Here is a 21,621-nt window from a genome sequence, read left to right on the forward strand (position 1 = left end):
ATTCCAATCTCCTTCCTCCGGCAGGTGTCGCAGTGGGGAAAACCTATTACTTTGAGCCCATACCAATTGTCTACATTGTGAGAATGGCCTATCGTTTTCTATAACCACTCTCAAATCGGTGTGTGGATTGCTACTTTGTTGTGTAGCTTCGGGCCATTGGGACGGGATGTATGATAAGGATCATTCCCATTGAGTTGCAGATAACCCACTGTGCATGTTTAAAATGGCGGGGAAAATGGACCTGGCTGAGGTACTAATAATTGAGGGCTCTTTTTTACAGGACATAGGGCCTGTAGACCTACTTTTGCTAGGTCTTCGTCCTCCTTAAGTACTAGGTCAGCAATACAAGGAGATATAAAAGAAACTCTGGAAACTTCTCTACTTTGATCGGCCAATTGAAACCCCACAGATTCTAAGTCCAACAAGGTTATCCCTGAAAGGGAGGTGATTTGTTGGAATAACTGAAGGATTTTGGAGCGATTCAGGGGTCGAAGTTTCTTTGCTTTTTTTCCTCGACGATTAATATCGAGCAGAAGTTCTGTACTTCCTAATTGCGACCTGATAAAGGATTCCTGAGCTGAGGGGTGTTCTAAGTGCAATTTAATTAAGGGCTGAGGCTCAACCACCATCTTATTACAGGCTACCATTTGTTCCTTATTAGGGATGGTAGAGTGGACTACCGGGGAAATAGAAGACAAATCAGGACTGATTTTAGGACGGGGTTTCACACTAAGTTTTACGCTTTTATGTGCCTTTTTATGTACCTTTTTTTACATGGAAGCGCTTTTACAGTACTACCACCTTGGGGTCTGGGATGTTGGACTTGGGAACAAATACCACTACTATATTCCCCTTTCTTATGCATGAGTTTCTCTTTGCATGCACGCGGGGCACACCACTCAGGCAATCCATTCCAAGACCCAACCCCCATTGTACGGTACGACCTTACCGTAAATTTTGAGGGCATAAAACCTTGCTGCCTTTTCCTCACAAGCATAGGGTATTTCGAAACCTAAACCGATCTCTCCATATCTAACTGGCATTCACCTTTCTCTGATGTGACACCACGCAACCCCAGCGACTCTGTAGCCATTACTACAGTAGGTAATTGAGTATTCATGGAGCCACCCAGATTGTCTTTAAAAGATTTTAAGGGTTTCAGTTCATGTCGAAAATCATTCAAGAATTTAATTGGCCGACTTGGTTTTCTCCTTATTGATACCAGAGTTTCTAGAATCCCATGCAAGGTGGTCTGCATAAGTAACATTACGTCCAACAAAGATGACGAGGAGGAGGGCTGAAGTGATATAGACCTCCCCTGCGATCCAAGCTTAGAGTTTCGCTCCCCAACCATGGAGGCATTATGTAATGACGTTGGGCTTCCTTGATCCTGTTGGTCTTCTCGCGAAGGTGACTGAGATGAGCTGGAGTCATCGGGACTAAATGATGGTAGCGAAAAGTTCAAGCGAAGAGAAGAGGACAATCTTGGACTCCCTCTTACGGACGCAGTTCCATTCTTAGATGGATCCACTGAAGGATTTGCTGGTTGTACTTCATCCAGAACTAAGAGTGAAGCATCTATTACTGAAGCCAGAGGACAGAGGTGCCTGTGGGAGGTCTTTACCACCTCCTCTGAGAACCGTTGGGCTTCATTATGGTAATGCTTAAATACAAAGTTCCTTATTGAGGTTGCTAGGGGTGAGCGTGGAGCCTCGCTTGACGACATACTTTGGTCATGCTGCACGGACCTCTTTTTCCCTCCAATCTTCCTCTTTTTAGTAGCTCTTCCCTGCGTTTTGCCTTTTGAAGCAGCAAGGAGAGGTCGCTTACTGCGGAGCACAGGGGGAGATGGACAGGACATACTCTTTCCTTAAAAGGATAAACAACAAGAAAGAAAAAGAAACCAGCTCACAGGGGCGCACAGGATACGTAAAGTCACTACTGCCACAGTCTCTACTTTCACTGCTTCCAATATGCCACTAGCCGTCTGCCTTTTCAAAGCTCACCTGTGCTCCCCATCAATGCTGTTCCTGGTGCGGCCAAGGAGGACGTATCCCCGGCATCCCTTGGTGTACAAGAAGATCTCCCTGCCCTTACAGTTAGAAGGTCTTTTGAACTCTCTTACCGTAGTTTAAAGAAGAATATCTGAAAGAGACACATTAGTGATAGATTCCTTACCTTAGAATATCCCCAGGCGTCAGACTGTATCCAGAAAGTTTTGCTTAGCAGTACCCCTGCACGTCAGTAGGTTGCGTCCTGCAGCTCCGCGTCCGTCACTGGCGTCGTCAGCACTGAGATGACGTCACAGAGAATACTTAGGCGCCACCCATGCGCGCTGACGTCAGTTCTTTCTTTTTCTGCGCCAGTAAGCGCAGATCCGGATTGAGCATGTACCTTAGTCACTTTTTGACTGTTATTTTGAGACTTTTGTCTCCCCACTTTTTTCTCCTGGTGCACGCAGGGATGCCCGGCTTTAAGTCTTGTAGGGCCTGTCGCCGTAATATGTCGGTGGCGGACCCCCGATGTTTGCCTCTACTGCCTGGAGACCGATCACGACTCCCAGGTCTGTGGAGCCATGGCCCCCAAGGCCTTGCGGGAGCTGTGCCGGAAATTGCTGGAGGTCCAGCATTCGTCACATCGCCGCTTCAGGTCTCGGGCCGTACCCGGGACCGCTTGCGGGACCGAAGCCGTAGCTCCTCGGACTCCAAGTCTTCACCTTCGGATTCTGGTAAGCGATGCCATAAAAAGAAGTTGAAGAAGCGTGGTCGCTCTCTGCTGAGGCCCTCAACCTTGACCTCCCCACGGTGGCCCTCAAGACCAACCTCCTCACCGAGGTGCTCCAGACTGCGTCTACTTCGTCGGAGCCGTTGCTTCCCTTCAATGACGCCCTTACAGAGGTCCTCTTGGGCACTTGGTCGAGGCCAGCCACAGGGGCCCCAGTGGATAAAACTTTGCCAGACACCACCGACCAGCGACCCCGCTTTCTTGACCACTCACCCTATACCTGAGAGCCTGGTCATTCAGGCCTCGATGTCGCAGAGTGCCTTTCCCACGGCCCCGCCGGATAAGGACTCTAAAAGACTGGACCAGTTTGGGAAGCGGTTGTTCTCTTCGGCCAGCTTGGGGCTGCAGTCGGTGAACACCGCCTGCTTGTTGGGCTGCTACTCCCACGCGGTGTGGGAAGCCGTTGCTCAGGTGTTGCCTCAGTATCGTGAGGAGGTGCAGGCTGTCCTTTCTCAGGCGATTGCTGAGGGCAAGGATGCGGCTAAGTTTGCCATTCGGTGTGGGTTGGACACCGCCGACTCACTGGGCAGGGCTCACTTCGGCCATACCAGCGCCCCTCAGGTGTTCACGAAAGTGATGGCGGTGGTCGCAGCTCATCTGCGCAGGTCGGGGTATCAGTCTTCCCCTACCTCGACGACTGGTTGTTGAAGGCGGGCTCGCCCCAGGTAGTCATCACTCACCTTCAGACTACGGCTGACCATTTGCTGGGGTTCTCTATCAACGTGCCGGTCGCACCTGAGTCCCTCTCAGAAGCTCCCCTTCATCGGAGCGGTTCTGGATTCGACGCCGTGTCGGGTTTATCCTCCCGAGTAGCGAGTCTGTGATTTTCAGGCTATGATTCCGATCTTTCAGCCTCTGTCCCGGGTTTCAGTCAGGATGACCCTCCGGCTCCTGAGCCTGATGGTCTCCTGTATCCTGTTAGTGCAACATGCCAGATGGCATATGTGGGCTCTGCAGTGGGATCTGAAGTTCCAGTGGGCGCAGCATCAGGGCTACCTATCCGATCATGTCCAGATCTCGGAGGGCACTGCACGAGACTTGCAGTGGTGACTCACGAATCGCGATTGGGTCAATGGCAGATCCCTCTCGCTTCCCCAACCGGAGCACACACTCCTGGGATGGGGAGGCCACTTGGGAGAGGCGGAGTCCTGGCTCCATATCAACCTTCTGGAGCTGCGGGCATTCCAACTTACACTGAAGGCATTGCTTCCCTCTGTCCGTGGAAGTGTAGTGCAGGTGTTCACGGACAACACCACCATGTGGTATTGCACCAAACAGGGCGGGGTGGGGTCATGGAACCTATGTCAGGAGGCTGTGCGCCTCTGGACATGGCTGGAACATCAAGGCATTACCTTGGTGGTTCAACACCTGGCAGATTCTCTGAACGTCAGGGCGGACGAATTCAGCTGCTGGTGCATGATGGATCACGAATGGCGTCTGAACTCGGACGTGATGCAGGGTCTCTTTCTACAGCGGGGAGTGCCCTGGTTGGATCTATTCGCCACCGAAGAGAACGTGCAATGTCATCAGTTCTGAGCGTTGGAATTTCCAAGGCGGCACTCGCTCGGAGATGCTTTTCATCTCGAGTGGAGCTGCAGTCTGTTGTATGCTTTTCCGCCTATACCACTTCTGCCCAGAGTGCTGAAGAAGACCAGGCGCGACCGGGCCCAAGTCATTCTTGTGGCTCCGGACTGGGCTCGAAGAGTATGGTATCCGAGCTACTCAATATGAGTATCGATTCCCCCGATCCGTCTGCTTCTTCGGGAGGATCTTCTGTCGCAGCAGCAGGCGACAGTCCTTCACCCGAACTTGTCCAGCCTCCACCTCCATGCGTGGAGATTGAGCGACGACAGTTGACGGCTTTCGACCTTCCTCCCGAAGTCTGTATTGTCATTCTGGCAGCCAGGCGTCCCTCCACTAAAACGGTATATGCCTGCCGAACAAATTTGTGGCATGGTGCACAGCAAAGGCTGTGGATCCCCTTTCTGAGGTTCTTCTGTTTCTTCTTTTTTTGGCCCAGCAGGGCTCTGCTCTGGGCACTATCAAAAGTTATCTTTCTGCCATCTCCGCCTTTCTGAGGCTTCCTTATCAGCCTTCTTTTTAAGACCCGGTTGCTAACCGTTTCCTCAAAGGCATTACGCACACGTTCCCTCCTGTGCCTTTCATAATGCCTCACTGGGACTTGAATCTTGTCTTGACTTACCTGATGTGCGCTCCCTTTGAGCCGCTTCATAACTGTCCTTTACGTCTTCTTACCTTAAAGACTTCTTTCCTGGTTGCTATCACCTCTGCCAGAAGAGTGAGTGAGCTCCAAGCTCTTTCTTCTAAACCTCCTTTCCTTTCTGTTCATCCGGAGAAGGTGGTTTTATGTACCCGTCCTTCTTTCTTGCCAAAGGTTGTCACTCCCTTCCACATCGGATACGGAGGCGAGGATTATGCTTCTCTTTGCTTTACTGCAAAACACAGCAGCCAAGGAAAACAACTTTAAACAGCATACCCCCGGAAGTACAACCCCCTCTATGGTATGCACCAATCACCAGAAGTTCAATACTGTATATAGTCTGTGAATAACATATCACTTCCTCTTTCTTTGCAACAAAACTTTTAACACAGTCCAAACTTGACCGCTGAACACTGGACCTCCAATCCTCCATTGACGAGAGGCCAATCTTGACCACGGAACATCATCTGCAGACGCGGAGTCGCCATCATCTATGCCTTATGCCGGTTTGTTCTGTTCTCCTGAAACGAGAATGGATGTCGTAATACACCATACACCAAAGGTATGCAAGCAAAACAATTGGCGGGATGAAACCCCATAGAAAGACATGTAGTCCACATCATTATTCACAATGATCAAAGTCAACAACATAGTGCAAAACACCGTTTCATGGGTGGGATAATCCTCGCCTCCGTGTCCTTAATAGAATCGAAAATTCTCTGTCGCGATAGCTAGAATTTTTTTTATTCTATGTCAGTCCACGGAGGCTCAGATTATGCTAGTTTAAAGTTGACCCACCACATTAGTAGCAACATCTACAATTGGTTTGTGAAAAAACGTTTTGAATGTAGAATCAGAAGACCAATCCGCCGCAGTCATAATACCCTCTAAACGGGAACCTGTAGCCAGAGCTTTGGAAGCCATAGCTCCCCTCACTGAATGAGCGCCAAAGGCTGAAGTATCAATACCTGCCAGCTGCAACAACCAGGGAACCCACTTGGCCAGCGTAGCGGCAGAGACTGGGCGGAAAGATTTCTGTAAAGAAATCAACAACTGTCCTGCAACATCAGTCCTAAACTCTTGAGTACAATCCTCATAACATTTCAAACATTGAACAAAACATAGTTTACTGTGATGAGGGAATGCAGAATAAGAAATACACTTAGAATTAGATTTAGTGCGTTTAGAAATAGTGAACGACACCCCAGAAGGAGTGAAAACTCTACCTGCTATGTCCAGGGCACGAACATCAGAAACACGTCTACATAAGATCAAACATAACAAAAGTGTCAACTTGGCTGATAATTGCTTACGCGAAAGACCTTCATTCGCCGGCCAATTCTTAATAAAACGCAACACAACATCCACATCCCACAACCAAGAGTATCGGGCTGTGGGAGGGTTAACCAGTCTGATCCACATACCACCTTACAGACCAGTGGGTGCTCTCCCACTGGTTTGCCATCCACATGTGGATGACCCGCTGAGATTGCTGATCTGAAATTATTGATTGTCCTATACGCTAGACCCGTGATTGCCATTTCTGATTAGAAATTAACGATCATATGGATACCGGATTCCAAGGGATCCCTTGCCGTGCACTACACCAACTAACCCATCTACGCCAAGCAGACTCATATCGCTTATGGGTAGATGGCGCCCAGGACTGGGACAAAAAGTACAAAGTGTCCTCCGAAACTCCCGGCATTTGCCAGCGTCTCCGGAAAGTCTCCACGCCATGAGAAGCAGCAGACCCTGAAGGATCAGCGGATGAGGTTGACCCAGAGGATCGGTCAGAATCTCGGGAAACAACTGCAGTCGCACCAGAGAGGCACATGACAGGGCCAGCGCTGCTGGGAACCATGCCTGTGCTCCCCAAAAGGGGGATACCAGAACCACCTCCGCACTCGGTCTGCGCATCTGCGCCAGCGTTCTCTGAATCATGGCAAACTGGGGAAACGCATAAAGCATACCCGTTTTCCATAATTGAAGAAAGGTGTCCGATTTGCTCGCTAAGGGGGTCCGGCCGCCAACTATAAAAGTGGGGCAGTTGTGCATTGAGCCTGGAGGCAAAAAGATCCACTGTACAAGGGCCCCATTTGGTATTGAGTTGATGGAAAACCTTGGGGTGGAGGTGCTAATCGCTGGAATCCCGCAGGAAGCAAGAGTTCCAGTCCACCACCACGTTGGTGCAGCCCGGGTTGTATTCTGCTGTCACTGAAATGTGATACTGAAGGCAATAATGCCAGAAATCCTTGGCTATTTCCACTAGTAAGCGTGACCTCGTGCCACCTAGACGATTGATATACCGTACTTCTGAGACATTGTCCATTCGAAGCAGTATGCAACAACTCGCTTTGTGTGGTGACAAAGTCCGAATTGCAAAAGAACCCGCCAAGAGTCCCAGACAATTTATGTGGAGTTTCAGCTCCTCCTGGGACCAACGGGCCTCGGTCTTTACTGACCCACATCAGGCTCCCCAGCCCCATCTTCTGGCATCCGATTCGATTAATATCTCTGGGACTGACGCAAAAATGGACTTGCCGTTCCACACATCCATGTGCTCTAACCACCATGAGATCTCCGTCCTCGCCTCCTGTGTTATCAGTATCTGCTCCGTATAACTGAGGCCTTTGCGGAGGTGTAAGATCTTCAACCTCTGGAGTGCCCAGTAATGCAGGGGACCCGAAAAATAGCCTGGATGGACGAAGCTAGCAGACCCACCAATCTGGCTAAGGACCTCAATGATATAGTCTGCGCAGACAAAGCTTTCCTCAACTCCTTTTTGATGGCTATACGTTTCTTGAGAGGCAACAACAGCTGAGCCGTTACTGAGTCCACTTGGAACCCCAGGAACTCTATCGACTGGGATGGCGTCATGACAGACTTGTCCGCATTGATGATGAACCCCAACTCCTGAATGAGTTGTGTCGTCAGGGCCAGATGACGAAGAACTGTAGCGACACTTTGGGCCATTATCAGGATATCGTCTAAGTAGATGATGAGCCTGACCCCCGCTCCCTCAGAAACTGCACTACCGGCCTGAGGAGCTTGGTGAAACACCAAGGGGCGGATGAAAGTCCGAAGGGCAGTGCGGCATACTCGTACCAAATGCCTCCCCACTGAAATTGCAGAAACCGCCTGTGAGGTGGAAATATAGGAACCGCCAAATAGGCATCTTTTAAATCGAGACGCACAATCCAATCGCCTTCTAGGAGTAAATCTCTGAGTAAGTGTATGCCCTCCTTCTTGAAGTGGTGCTACACTACCCAAGAATTGAAGTCTTTTAGATTCAATACCAGACGGTAACCTTGATCTTTTTTGGGGACGAGTAACACAGTACTGGAAAACCCGTGGGCGTGTGGCATAGTCCGCACAATAGCCCTTTTCCGCATCAGGGATGCAACATCGTCGTCTATGAAAGACCTCTCGACATGGGTAAAATGGAGTGGGCGAGGAACATGAGCCTGTCTGGGAGTGCTGTTAAACTCTATCTGAAAACCTTGCACTGTCTGTAATATTCAAGGGTCGTTTGTCAGGGTTCTCCACCTGTGGGCAAAACCAGCAATCCGACCCCCCACTTTGACCACTCCCCGTTGAAGTAAATTTACCTGAGTAAGAGGTGTCTCCTTTCTGGCCTCTGCCTCTACCCCCACGATTTCTGGTGGGGTAAAAGTTGGGACGATGGAAGCCCCCACGTCCACGTTGCTCTGAACCTCTTGAGGCCTGATTGAAACCGCGGGCGGCAGAGCTCGGCCAGTCGGGCGCTCGGCCCCTGGAGCGACCGGCCCTGGTAAAAAGGCCAGCGTTAAAGACTTTTTTGATATTACTCTGGACCTTGTCGAGAGCTAAAAAGGTGGAGACGTACTTCCCTAGTTCCTTTACGAACTTCTCTCCAAAGAGCAAGCCATTTGCCATGATCCCCGCTTCCTTAGGGGCCATATCTGCCAGCTGTGGGTCGATTCACACGAGGAAAGAACGCCGCCGTTCCGTAGACACGGCACAATTGGCATTACCCAGAAAGCAGAGCGCCCTCTGCGCCCATTCCAAGATCTCCGTCATATCCAGTGGTGTGTTGAACTCTTTAACTTGCACCCCCGCGTCCAAAATCTTCGTGAAGGGTCCACACACGTCAAGGAGCTTGTCCTGACAGCCCCTCCATGCCCTGTCCAATCCTTTCTTGGGGTCCTTGGAAAATTTCTTAAGGAACGCGGCCATGTTGTGGTCCAGCTCCGGGGTTTCAGTCACCTTGCCCAACAGGGCTGGTCTGGGGCATTCCGATCTCAGAACAGAGCGCACATCGCGCTCAAAGCCCTGTCGTATATTGCCTTGGACGTAGTGTGCCACCTCTACACAAGGCACCCACTCTGTGGATCTAGGGTGTACTATATTATTGGCGTTGAACAGCAAGTTCTTGCTGGGAGGAAGGGAATTCTCGGGTTGCGACTTGCGCTTCTTCTTAAGTGCCTTCTTAGGCGACTCCGACTGGTCGGAATCAAAGTGTCAGGGAGTGAGGAGGAGGTGTCATCGTCATTTCTCTGGTATTGTAAAGATGCACTGGATGACGGACGAGAACTCCCATAGCCCCCACGGTCATTAAGGACATTCGCTGCCATCTTGGCAAGCACTTCAGAAGACTGGTGATGTGATGGTCCGCCATGGTGAGACTTAAACTTACGCTTGCCATAATTCTGCAAAGGTTGCGTAAAGGGTTTTAATGCATTAATCAATGCTTAATTCACTGAACCCTGGGCGTGGGAATCAAGGGCTTCCACCAGTTGTTCCTCCAGGTGATTCTCATAGGGCACCTCATCATATTGTACATCATCTGCATATTCTGCCCACTGGTCTGCCTCCTCAGCGTAGTACACCAAATAATAAGCGTGACCCTTAATTGAGTGACGTCCCCTAGTCACAGCAATATCCCAAATCAATATGGGTTGTAGAGTTCAAATGTTCCAAAGTAACAGTTCAAACTTGGTGAAATTCAAAATTCTTTATTCGCATTATAGCGTTTCCAGGACTGATTCAAAACAGCATTCCAAATAATCCAGTCTTCAAATTAATACTTCATTGTCCAAATTAATATTTCATTGTCCAATGCATTTCGGCTGGAAAACAGCCTTCATCGGGGACTGGATTCTACAAATTAAATAATCGCATTAAGGATATATCAGGGACTAATTATCAAATACATTCTCAATAATGACTCTTAGGAATATCAATCAAGTAGCGTCGCCTTTATCAGAGTGCAAGCGTGATAAACTATTCCTCAGCGTAGTACGCCATCTGTGTAATCCAGGAGGGTGGAGGAACTTCAGGGGGGGAAAGCCCAGGGGTGACACTGGCAGGCTTAACACTAACAGAACAACAAAAGTCTCACAAACTACGTGCCCCAGTGTATGCCAATTAATGTGGAGGGAGCCACCCCTATTTCCCCTAAGGCAGAGCCTTAATAACGCTTTTGCGCCCCGTCGGGCGTTCCAAGGGACTGAGGGTAGAGGCAGGAGTGGTCCGCGAGGCGCAAAAAACCCGATCGGCAATGAAAGCCCGATACGGGAGTTCGCGCATGCGCGGGCCGTGTATCAAGTAAAAGCGGACTGCCTCCTCAAGCGCGCAGTGCACATCTGTCCCGCTCCACTTAGGAAAAGCCGCCCTCAGGCGCCGAACGAAAATGACGACTACCAAGGAACAAGAGGAATGCCCCCGCGTTCAGGCCCCCCAAAGCGCTGAGGCGTCCTCCACAAACAACCGGTAAACAATCAAAGTTTTAACAGTCGCGCGTAGCCTACGCAGAAACAATCACACAATATAGGGAAAATAAATAACACTTAACTCGCTGCTGCAGCAGCAAAGAAAGAGGAAGTGATATGTTATTCACAGACTATATACAGCATTGGACTGATAGTGATTGGTGCATACCATAGAGGGGGTTGTATTTCCGGGGGTATGCTGTTTAAAGTTGTTTTCATTGGCTGCTGTGTCTTGCAGTAAAGCAAAGAGAAGCATAATCTGAGCCTCCTTCGACTGACATAGAATCAATTCTGTAATTTACAGCAAACTAGTCATCTGGAAATGTTTGGTCAGACTTGTGAATGGATGCAGCAGTCACTCACAGCACAACTTGGTGTTGCAAATAGGAGTCTCGTTTGTGTAAGAGTGGATGCACTGTGGTGGTGCTGTCTAAATCACTGCACCTTCCTGCAATTGCAAACATGATTGTCTTGTTAATATTTCAGAGGACTGCCTATAGTGCACAATGTTAGTGTTTGTCTCCCAGTGGTGGCTGATAGTTGTCAGCTGTCTTGTTTTAAGAGCACAAGAGCAATCATTTGTGTATCTCTGCAAGTTGGCTATAATTTTGATGAGGTGTCCAGGTTAACAAAGTCCCCAACATAGACTGAAAGATAAAAAATAAAATAAGCCATTACTAGTTATGTTGTGGCCCTATTTGCAATGAAGCTGCAGTGACATTCAGAACCTCAGTGTGCATCCTTGATGTCTACAATCTTGCTGTTTTTTTCCCTTAATTTCGCTGTACTTGTTTTTGTACACCCTGATGTTAAAAACTGGATCAAATATGCCCGATTTGAAGAGAAGCATACTTACATTGCCCACGCGAGGAAGGTGTATGAGAGAGCAGTTGAGTTCTATGGCGAGGAACACATGGATGAACATCTCTATGTGGCCTTTGCAAAGTTCGAGGAGAATCAGAAGGAGGTAAGAGAATACAAAATTATTCTATTCTACTGTACACTGTTAAAAAAAAAAAAGATACAACTTAGAGTAATTCCCCGTTCATTCCAATAAGTTTTTCCATTTCATGATGTCAACAAAAGAACTTAAAAACAGCAGCACAAGGTTCCTCATTGCTTAAGACATTTTTTCAACACCTGTGAAATATGACATCTATTTTTTTTTTGTTCCTGAGTCTTGACGGCACCTGTCTGATGTCAGACATCAAGTGACGTGAGGACTAAAATATGTATTTAACCGTGAAAAGGAGAGGATACGCCAACCTTTCCCATAGTGAACACTAGCTCTCTTATTGAATAAAATGACTGTAGTTTCAAATATTTCATGGCTTCTGCACTGTTTCTTTTTGTCCAAAGCACACAGCCCCTCCACCCTTTTGCAAGAATATCATATTTGGCAAATAGTCACACTGGTGACAGGGGTAAATGATAGTCCTGTAGGTTAATTCACTGTCTTTTATCAAGAATGGAAATCTAAATTCCCTGAGTTGGAATGCTTTCTTATGAAGCCCTAGTGGGATCTCTGTAGGGTGTGGGCAACCCCTGCTGCCAAATTCTTCTGGTTCTTGGTGGCACTAAACCTGAAAGGCCAATTTGTGACATGGCAAAACCTGATTTATTTTTTTGTTGCTTAGAAGTGTGTTTCAGCATAGTACCTGTGAGAGCAACACCCCAACATGACAGCAAATGATAGTGGGGAACATTGATTTATACCACAGTTCGTTGGTAAACTCACAGCTAGTGCAGAGCAAAGTCTTTATCTTACATTAATTATGAAAAATTACCTAATATAATCAAACTTTCACATGTAAATATAAGCCCATGAGTTCAGGAATTACATTTATAATTTAGAAACATTTGAGTTTGTAAAGTTTGACATAAATGGCACAGCTAAGGTGAAAACATTTTTTGTTTCCCTAAAAAGACCTATTGACATGTCAATCTATGTTGTTACCAAGGAAAATGAAGAACCATTGCAATGCAGGAAAAAACTTGTCTCTACCACATGAGGGAAAAATGCTCTCTGTCAGCATTTACAATTCTTGGCCTGCGAAGGAGGGAGGGCAGAAGGGGGCGTGGAGTTGTATCCCTCCACAAGAGTCTCTTTTGCTGGAGCCAAGCCTCTGGTAGATGAAGAACCCCCAGATGTTGAGAGATTTGCTAGCAAACACCTCCAACCCCTGACATACCCACTGTTCTCACCTCCTATGAGTGGGAGTCAGAGCTGGCTTTACTGGTGGTGGTGCCCGGTGCACTGGTCTTTGTTGGTGCCGCCCGGTGCTTCAATCTTTTTTGGCACCCCACAATGACCTCCATCTCCAGGATTCCCTCACTACCACCCACGAATAGTGCCACTCATGGGTCCATAGCCCCGCTCTCACAGGTATTCAATTTTTTTATACCACTACCCATATCAGTGTAGGGTGTCTGAGCAGTTTACATCACACATATTATACAGAGACAATGAATCATGCTTGTGTAAATCAGTGCATAGGAAAAGTTACAATGAGAACTACAAGCTGTAGGAGTCGCATGTTGTCCATGCTGGTAGGCAGTATATTTTAAGAGTGATTCGTCTGGAGAAGCACAATCTCAGGATTTGAAACGTAACAATGGTTTGGGTTTGCTTTACTAGTAAGAATGTATTCAACCCACACAAATGCTTTTTAGCAACGTTAGGGTAATAAACGACTGTGGTAGAAAACATAATGTTCTGACCTATTCCTTTTCTTTGTATTCAGCTCTTTGATCACAGTTCCTAGCTCGTGCTATATTAGAATTGTACCTTATGAACTGTAAGTAACAAAAGGACCTCCCTGACCAAAGCACTAACCTTCTGAACTACCTTCATAAATTACAATTCTGTGAGCTTCATGGTACACATGTTTTGCATCAGGCTTGTTAACCCTTTGAGATACTTTATGATTAAGCAAAACTACCACTAGACAAACTCATGATCTCTCACCGGCAGGAATATTAATCCCTAGAGTTATCTTGACATTTTTATTTTTGCCTGAAGATTTCTGGACACACAAGGAACTTTGCAGCAGGTGCTTTCAAAGCCATAAAATATTTCAAAACACAACACTCCCCCAGCTTGGCGCCCCATACGGTGGCACTGGTCAGATCACCCTAAGCTTGCCCTGGTGGGAGCTGCCGAGAAGTCAAGCTTGCAGGCATTTCAAGAGTCGTCGGAAAGGAGTTTCCAACATACCCCAGCAAATAATCACTCTCCTTGTGAGAGCTGCAGAGTAGGAGCAGAACATTCAGCATGGCCTGAAGCTCCCCCAATCACAAAAACAAGAGCCACCACATTCATATTTAGAAACCATGTTCAGCTACTTTGAGAGCTGCTGACAGGTGTATATCATGGGCACTCAATTATGAAAATGCATGTTATCAATTATACTATACTTAATACTGATTTTATCCAGTTTTTGATTGTTCATATTTTTGCTTATACCAAGGCAAGCACTGAAAATCGTGCTCTGGATGTTGTAAATTAAAAGTATTGGCCAAGTTTTATGTTACAGTCCGGCCTTTATGGCTTCTAGCCGCCTTTTCATGTTGCCACCTATAAGAAGACTTATCTTCCAGATTTTTAGTAATTGAGACTTTCCTTAATTTAGTTGAGAGGATAGTATATTAATGACTGGCCTCATTAAATTTATGAGAACCGTGCAGAGAGAATTATTGTGCTGCACTGAAAAGACATAGGAGTCTATATAATAGTGTGTTAGTCAACCCTGCCCTAACGATCACTTTAGTTTATGCACTGGGGACTAGGGCGAGGTTGTTTTTAGGTTTACGATCGACATTTTAATAATTAAATTATTGTACTGTGATTGCATTGATATAGTTTACTTAACCTTCAATTACATAAAATCCAATATTTAATCCAGTGAGCATTCAGACCTGGTACACACAGGTGTGAGCACTCATAGCACATATATACACAAATACATGTGAATAGGTAAATCTACATTCATGTGTCATTTCATCTAAGTTGTACAGTCTGCACCCCCCTGTCCACCATCCATTTATATTTTGGTCTTTCAGGCAAAGTAGTGAATTTTAGAGGTTTTTTTTGTAAGTTGCATTTGAATACATACAGACACATTGAAAAACCGACTTACCAATGATACTCACCAAGACCTTGATGCGGGTACTTCTGTGCCTTTATCCATGCTACGTTACTACTGCATAACTATGCTAAAGACTGCTAAATCCTATAACCACATCAACGCAAAAAAAAGCTATTGCATTTGTAAATACTGCCTAAACATGCTGGTAACTGGGAATGTCCCTGTATTTGCGTATGCTCTAGCAAACATCAACGAGACCTGTTATTCCATGATAATTTACTTTGATAGGTAGATAAACAAGCGCATCTGTCAACATCAAAAATAGTACATATCCATGCTTAAATTGTGTTAGTTTTAATAACGTGAATAAAGATTACATTTCTCAATGTCCAGTGAAAGAAAGTAGCATGTTACATGATGTTACTGGCATTCAACTTATACTTTTTCAGTATTTGTATGGTCCTGTCAACTGTCAGAGCATTAATACACTTTCCATACTGTTTTGGATGCTCATCGATCAGTGACCGGGTAATCTTGTGGCATTGTGATTATTTAGTTAAAATTTTCTCTCCAATTGATTGTTTCTAAATGTTGTATTAGTTAATTGAGTTATTCTGATCCTGAAGGGGGTCCATTTAGAAGTACAAAAGGGGATGGTGATGGACGGAGCATCTGAACCAATCAAACACTCACACCATGTCAAAAGATCTGGGTTTGATCCATCACCGTTCTTTAGCCCACTCTGCCACCCCAGTTCAGACATGGCTATATGCAAATCAGTCTGACCCTGTGCCTCATGGGAACAGTCAAGCCCAAACTGCCAAGCCATGCCTTCCCTGGACCAGAAACAAGCTTCCGAGGACCGGTTTCTGGCATTCCAGCCGTCTTCAGCCCGGTTTGCTTGAATCCAGTGGCAAAGTGAGCAAGGGACTCACGTCTGAGCATACCCTGCCACACTTATGGCGGCCAAAGCGGTACAAAAGGGGGTGGTGGTGGACGGATCATCTGAACCAATCAAACACTCACACCCAGTCAAAAGATCTGGGTTTGATCCATCACCGTTCTTTAGCCCACTCTGCCACCCCAGTTCAGACATGGCTATATGCAAATCAGTCTGACCCCGGGCCTCATGGGAACAGTCCAGCCCGAACTGCCAAGCCATGCCTTCCCTGGACCGAAACAAGCTTCCGAGGACCGGTTTCTGGCATTCCAGCGTCTTCAGCCCGGCTTGCTTGAATCCAGTGGCAAAGTGAGCAAGGGGCTCACGTCTGAGCATACCCTGCCACACTTATGGCTGCCAAAGCGGTACAAAAGGGGGTGGTGATGGACGGAGCATCTGAACCAATCAAACACTCACACCCAGTCAAAAGATCTGGGTTTGATCCATCACCGTTCTTTAGCCCACTCTGCCACCCCAGTTCAGACATGGCTATATGCAAATCAGTCTGACCCTGTGCCTCATGGGAACAGTCCAGCCCGAACTGCCAAGCCATGCCATCCCTGGACCGGAAACAAGCTTCCGAGGACCGGTTTCTGGCATTCCAGCCGTCTTCAGCCGAGCTTGCTTGAATCCAGTGGCAAAGTGAGCAAGGGACTCACGTCTGAGCCTACCCTGCCACACTTATGGCGGCCAAAGCGGTACAAAAGGGGGTGGTGATGGACGGAGCATCTGAACCAATCAAACACTCACACCCAGTCAAAAGATTTGGGTTTGATCCATCACCGTTCTTTAGCCCACTCTGCCACCCCAGTTCAGACATGGCTATATGCAAATCAGTCTGACCCTGTGCCTCATGGGAACAGTCCAGCCCGAACTGCCAAGCCATGCCTTCCCTGGACCGGAAACAAGCTTCCGAGGGCCGGTTTCTGGCATTCCAGCCGTCTTCAGCCCGGCTTGCTTGAATCCAGTGGCAAAGTGAGCAAGAGACTCACGTCTGAGCATACCCTGCCACACTTATGGCGGCCAAAGCGGTACAAAAGAAGACTGTGTACACATGTGTTAGTTGAAAGACTTGGCTGTTTATTCCTTTGCACAGGGGTGCATGGCTGTACACTGTTCAGCCAGAGGATGCTGTTCTATTGAGCTGCATCTTTATCAAATTGTATAGCATCAGTGCTATGGGTTGTGCCTGAGGGTGTGTGTATGCTTAAGCTGTCAGGTTCTGAATGTTTTTGAGATGTATTGTAATGTGACAATAGAGATTAGCTGTTGATGAGGCATAGCTTTGCCAAATATATGGACTTGATGCTATGTTGTGAGAGTCTGGGTGTCTGTCTGACATGTTCTGGAAGTACAGAGTGACTTGTTAGTATTTCCTGTGAGGACTACATTTTGTGTATTGTTGGAAACAGTGCAATAACTGATTTTAGGCACATCTGTGCTGTGTTAAATGCATGTCAGAAATTCTGTTTAACATTTAAACTTGGACCCATGGTATCAAAGTAACGTGTGCAAATAATACAAGCATTGTATTACACAGGTATACAGATCCAAAGTTAATAGTATTAACAAAGAAAAGTAATTGACTTGAGCAAAGATTGTACTGTATGTGCATTGCATAATTCAGATACATGGATCAGAGCTCAATAAGATGAACACCTCATTGAATAAAAAAATATTATGCATTAAGACCCCCTTCTCCTGAGGAGATGGTAGATGATACAATGCTCTGGAAATGGTGCCCCAATGATTGTCTCAGTCACAGCTGTACTGTGCCTCTAAACATCGTTCACAAAGAAGCGAAACAGCGACATTCGGAGGGAGCTGCAATGGCCGGGTGTAGACCTGGTGTCACTCCCTGCCACTCCATGGCGAGTATGTATTTTAAGTTCAAAAAGGAATAAAAGTGCAGAGTGAGTGGCAGAGAACTATAGAAAACCTATAGGAAGAGAGGGCAGGCAACATCATTGGATGCTCGAGGAAGGGCAGCAGAATCAGCAAAAAAGGAAAGTAAAAGTGAGATTGTGAGAATTTAGTAGCATGAACAATTCTAATGTGTGACCTCCTAGAGGCAGCAAAAGTTCAGCATTACAACTGTGAAAAACTGACCTTCGCATTTCGTGCCTGTATCAGAAAAATAAACACTAATAAAGAGCTCATTCATATGCAACAATAGAATTACAATGAAGTGATGTTCAAAAGCCAGGCCTACTTTGTTTGGGAAATTGCGCTTAATATATATATATATATATATATATATAGTTGTAATATCCTATATGCTTTGATATTTAGCATGGGCTCAGCAGCAGAGGACTCCTCAAGTAGGGCCAAGATGCTATTGACATGAGTACAAGAGCAGAGTAATGGAAAGCCCACTTAGAGACGACAAAGATACACAGCAGTCATCTTGCCAGGGCCACTAATAGAGGATATGAGTTCCAGCAGTGTCAAGAGTACTAAAGTAGAACATGATGCACAATGCATCCCTTTGTGGTACTTGTTCAGCTGTAGAGAGAGTCAAAATGTAAGGTCCAACCAGAATTTACACCAGTTCTCCCCTTCCATTGCTGCTATTGTACAGGTTTACACATTAAAATGGGTTATTAAAAAGATAGCTCTAAAATAGTGTGGAGTGGCTGGGTGGATTGGTCTAGTTAGTTATAGATCTGCTTAGGATTAAAGATCAAATTTAAGCTATGCACTGTAAAAACAGGAATACTTACCCGAGGCAGCACTAAGTAAAGCTGACCTTGTTGTTGTACTTTTCTAGAATAACTACGGGCCTCAAAGTCAAGTATGCTTAATGCTCTCAGTTGAAAAATCAATGAGCAGCCATGAAACGCTCCCATGAAATTGGGCCGGGTGACAGCTTTGAGATTTAATTCTGTTGATTAAGAGCTAATATCACATAAAGTCTACATAACTATTAAGCAACAAGACTGAGGCATCCTCCACTGCATAAAAGTCAACTTCTGAAACATTGTAGACATGACCATTATCACCCTCAGCACACAACATTTATAAGGCAAGGGACAGTTGTGACAACGCAATGGCTTTATTTACAAAGATAAGAAGGTTTACTGAGTTAAGCTGTTGTTGCTGAGATCCCAGTTGGGAAGATGGTCAACTTAACCTTTCATTCTTGGTTGGTTAATAGTAATTCTGTTATATAAAGCGGAAAAACTTTTTGAAGCAACCTCTATGTTTAAAAATGCTGTTATTATTTATAGTGAATTGCATATAGGATGGCCAAAGCAGCAAAACATAACACTTGCTGAAATAAATTATAATCGGCCAGGGGGCAGGCAGGGGTGTGCACACAGTTAGCATGATGGGCGTGTTAGGCACCATAGGTTGGGCACGGTTCTTTCTCAGTCGAAGAGCATGGTTGAGTTTAGAAAATAGAAGCCTGATAATCAAAAAAAGGAAATCAGTCGCAAAGGAAGATTAATCGAGATGCTGTGGCATGATTCGGTGCTTTAAGCTCTTGCTGCTGGCTTCAACCAGACGGATGCTAGATCAAACCCAAGTGGGGCCCGCTTAGCCTTCCCTGCTACTAAATAGAAAACCATTTATTTGGTAGATGACAATTTTTAAACACATTAAACATTGGTTTATAATCATTTTCGGCATATATTAACTTATTCATTAAGGTTATTCCAGCCCCGATGGGGATAATAGACATGGTGATTGCTTCCGACTGTAACATTATTTCATCAGAATCCCCTCACAATCCCTGGTGTTCTCTGCAGCACTTGCTTTCCATTTCCCTCAATTCCTTTTGTTAATAGAATGATATTCACTCTTTCTCACAATAAAAAAGCCTCATTATGAATCATAACTTTACAGTATTACGGTTGCATTATAGTAGCATAATTGTTTAATGAACTTCATATGTATTTAGTTTGGGACATATAGAATTATCACATTTTACCTCAACAAACTTTAGAAGTACAGTGAGCAGATCTTTAGCTCACCACTAAAGGTGCCATCAATAGTTGCCTTTACAACGTACTTTTGCACTGTTGTTAATTACCTCAACTCATGAGGGTTGCTAGTAAAGCAGTGCATCCTGAATCATAAATCTCAGCACTTAATTACCCTATACTTGGTCTACTAGCTGCCGCTTGTGAAATCTTTCTGTGACTTGCCACCCATTTAGTCTTTTTAAATGGGTGTTCCCTGTGCAAGGCATCACTCTTTAGGTACACAGGAGTCTAATTTGTCCTTTAAAATGCGAGACAACATTCTACATCCATGTATTAGTGTTTTCATCCACAGTGGTTTCTTTTTATTAGGAACGATTACCTTTGCTGTATCAATGCAGATCACAACCTCTTTAATAGAAATATGCACTTTATTACAGGTTTTGTTGTGTAGATGAGTTTACATGCAGCACTTCACTGAAATACCATCAAAGTGGCCTATCCAGTGTTGTCTCGTGAATGGCGGCTTTGTTGTTAGCAACGTGTTACCTGTTCCATTTTGTGTGTTTTTTCTTCAAATTCAGTCTGAAAGAGTGAGGGTGATCTACAAATATGCCTTGGATCGAATTCCAAAATCACAGGCACAAGAACTGTTTAAGAACTACACCATATTTGAGAAGAAGTTTGGTGACAGAAGAGGAATCGAAGACATAATTGTAAATAAAAGGCGTTTCCAGTATGAAGAGGAGGTGAAGGTGAGTAGGCAGAAAGAGTGCAAGGGAATGCACCTTCTTGATGGGCTACTTTGTGTTCTTAGGTGACCTTTCCTAGGCTAATTCTTAACAAAATGTCTCTTAAGCATACAAAAAGCAATAGCTTATGTTATGACCCAGCTCATTTGTTGCACTCCCTGGCCTTTCTTGGAAACACATTCTCCTGTTGGACCCTGAAACGTAAAAATATGCTCATCCTTCTAGACATTATCTTGGGTGATGCACTAAAAGGGCATAGTCAGAAGGAAAAAATATACAGGAAACGCCTGTACTTTTAAATGAATAGTTTGTGTAATATGACTGTCAGTTAATGACGAAAGAAAAGAGAAGTAGGATCTTTATTATTGGGTCCCCCCATTCTTAATATATCCTAATCTGACCCCACACTTCTTGTGTCTCTTATTGATAAACATGGCAGCATCGGTTCAGAGATAAACCACAGGACAAAAACCCTTTGTCTCAAGCTAAATCGGGGTATAGTGTAGAAAACAAGAACAAAGATTCTATGACTCTCATTTAATAAAGGTGCTAACGCACATTGAATGAGAGCACACAAGGCCTTTCCAAATGGAAAAAAGGTATATTCTTGTTGTAACCCTTTGGTTAGTGTCATACTTTACCAAAGTGCAAGCGGTGCAGTGTTTATAACTGCTAGTGATGTGAACAAAAAACTATGATAGACCTATGTACAAGACCAGGATGTCCCCCATTTGCACAAAGTTAGAAGATTTTGACCCAAATTATAAATTCACTGGGTCTCTTCAGGACAGCAAACGCTGTCTGACTCTACACTTCAGTGCTGTAGGCTCTTGTTGTACATGCCAAGTTGACCAGCTCCAAAGGCCACATAAATGGGGCCTAACAAAAAAAATCCTTCAAAAAAGTGTCTAGGTCTCCAAATGCCAGATTGACCTACCTGCTAATTGTTGACAGAGATAACAGCCACATCTATTATCACTCGGAGCAATTAGCAGGCAAATTGATCTGGCATTTGGAGACCTGGACGCTTTTGGTAGCAAATAGTTTATTTCAATGAGTGCATTAATACTGATACTGAAATGAGACCCACAGAATATTTGTTTTAGCATCGGTTCATCGTCATGACCACCCCTACCTCTTTCCCAGTGACCGTCTGG

General features: G+C 45.6%; 1 protein-coding gene across 1 annotated transcript in view; it reads left to right on the plus strand.

Annotated features, from left to right (window-relative positions):
* The window catches only part of CRNKL1 (crooked neck pre-mRNA splicing factor 1), a 187,370-nt gene that overhangs the window by 75,796 nt on the left and 89,953 nt on the right, over nt 1-21,621 (plus strand). Inside the window, exons 6-7 of the mRNA XM_078649338.1 lie at nt 11,547-11,725; nt 20,297-20,467. Of these exons, the coding sequence (XP_078505464.1) occupies nt 11,547-11,725; nt 20,297-20,467 (350 nt within the window). The remainder of the gene's footprint in view (nt 1-11,546; nt 11,726-20,296; nt 20,468-21,621) is intronic.

The sequence above is a fragment of the Lissotriton helveticus genome, chromosome 6, assembly GCF_964261635.1.
Source record: "Lissotriton helveticus chromosome 6, aLisHel1.1, whole genome shotgun sequence".
NCBI lineage: Eukaryota > Metazoa > Chordata > Amphibia > Caudata > Salamandridae > Lissotriton > Lissotriton helveticus.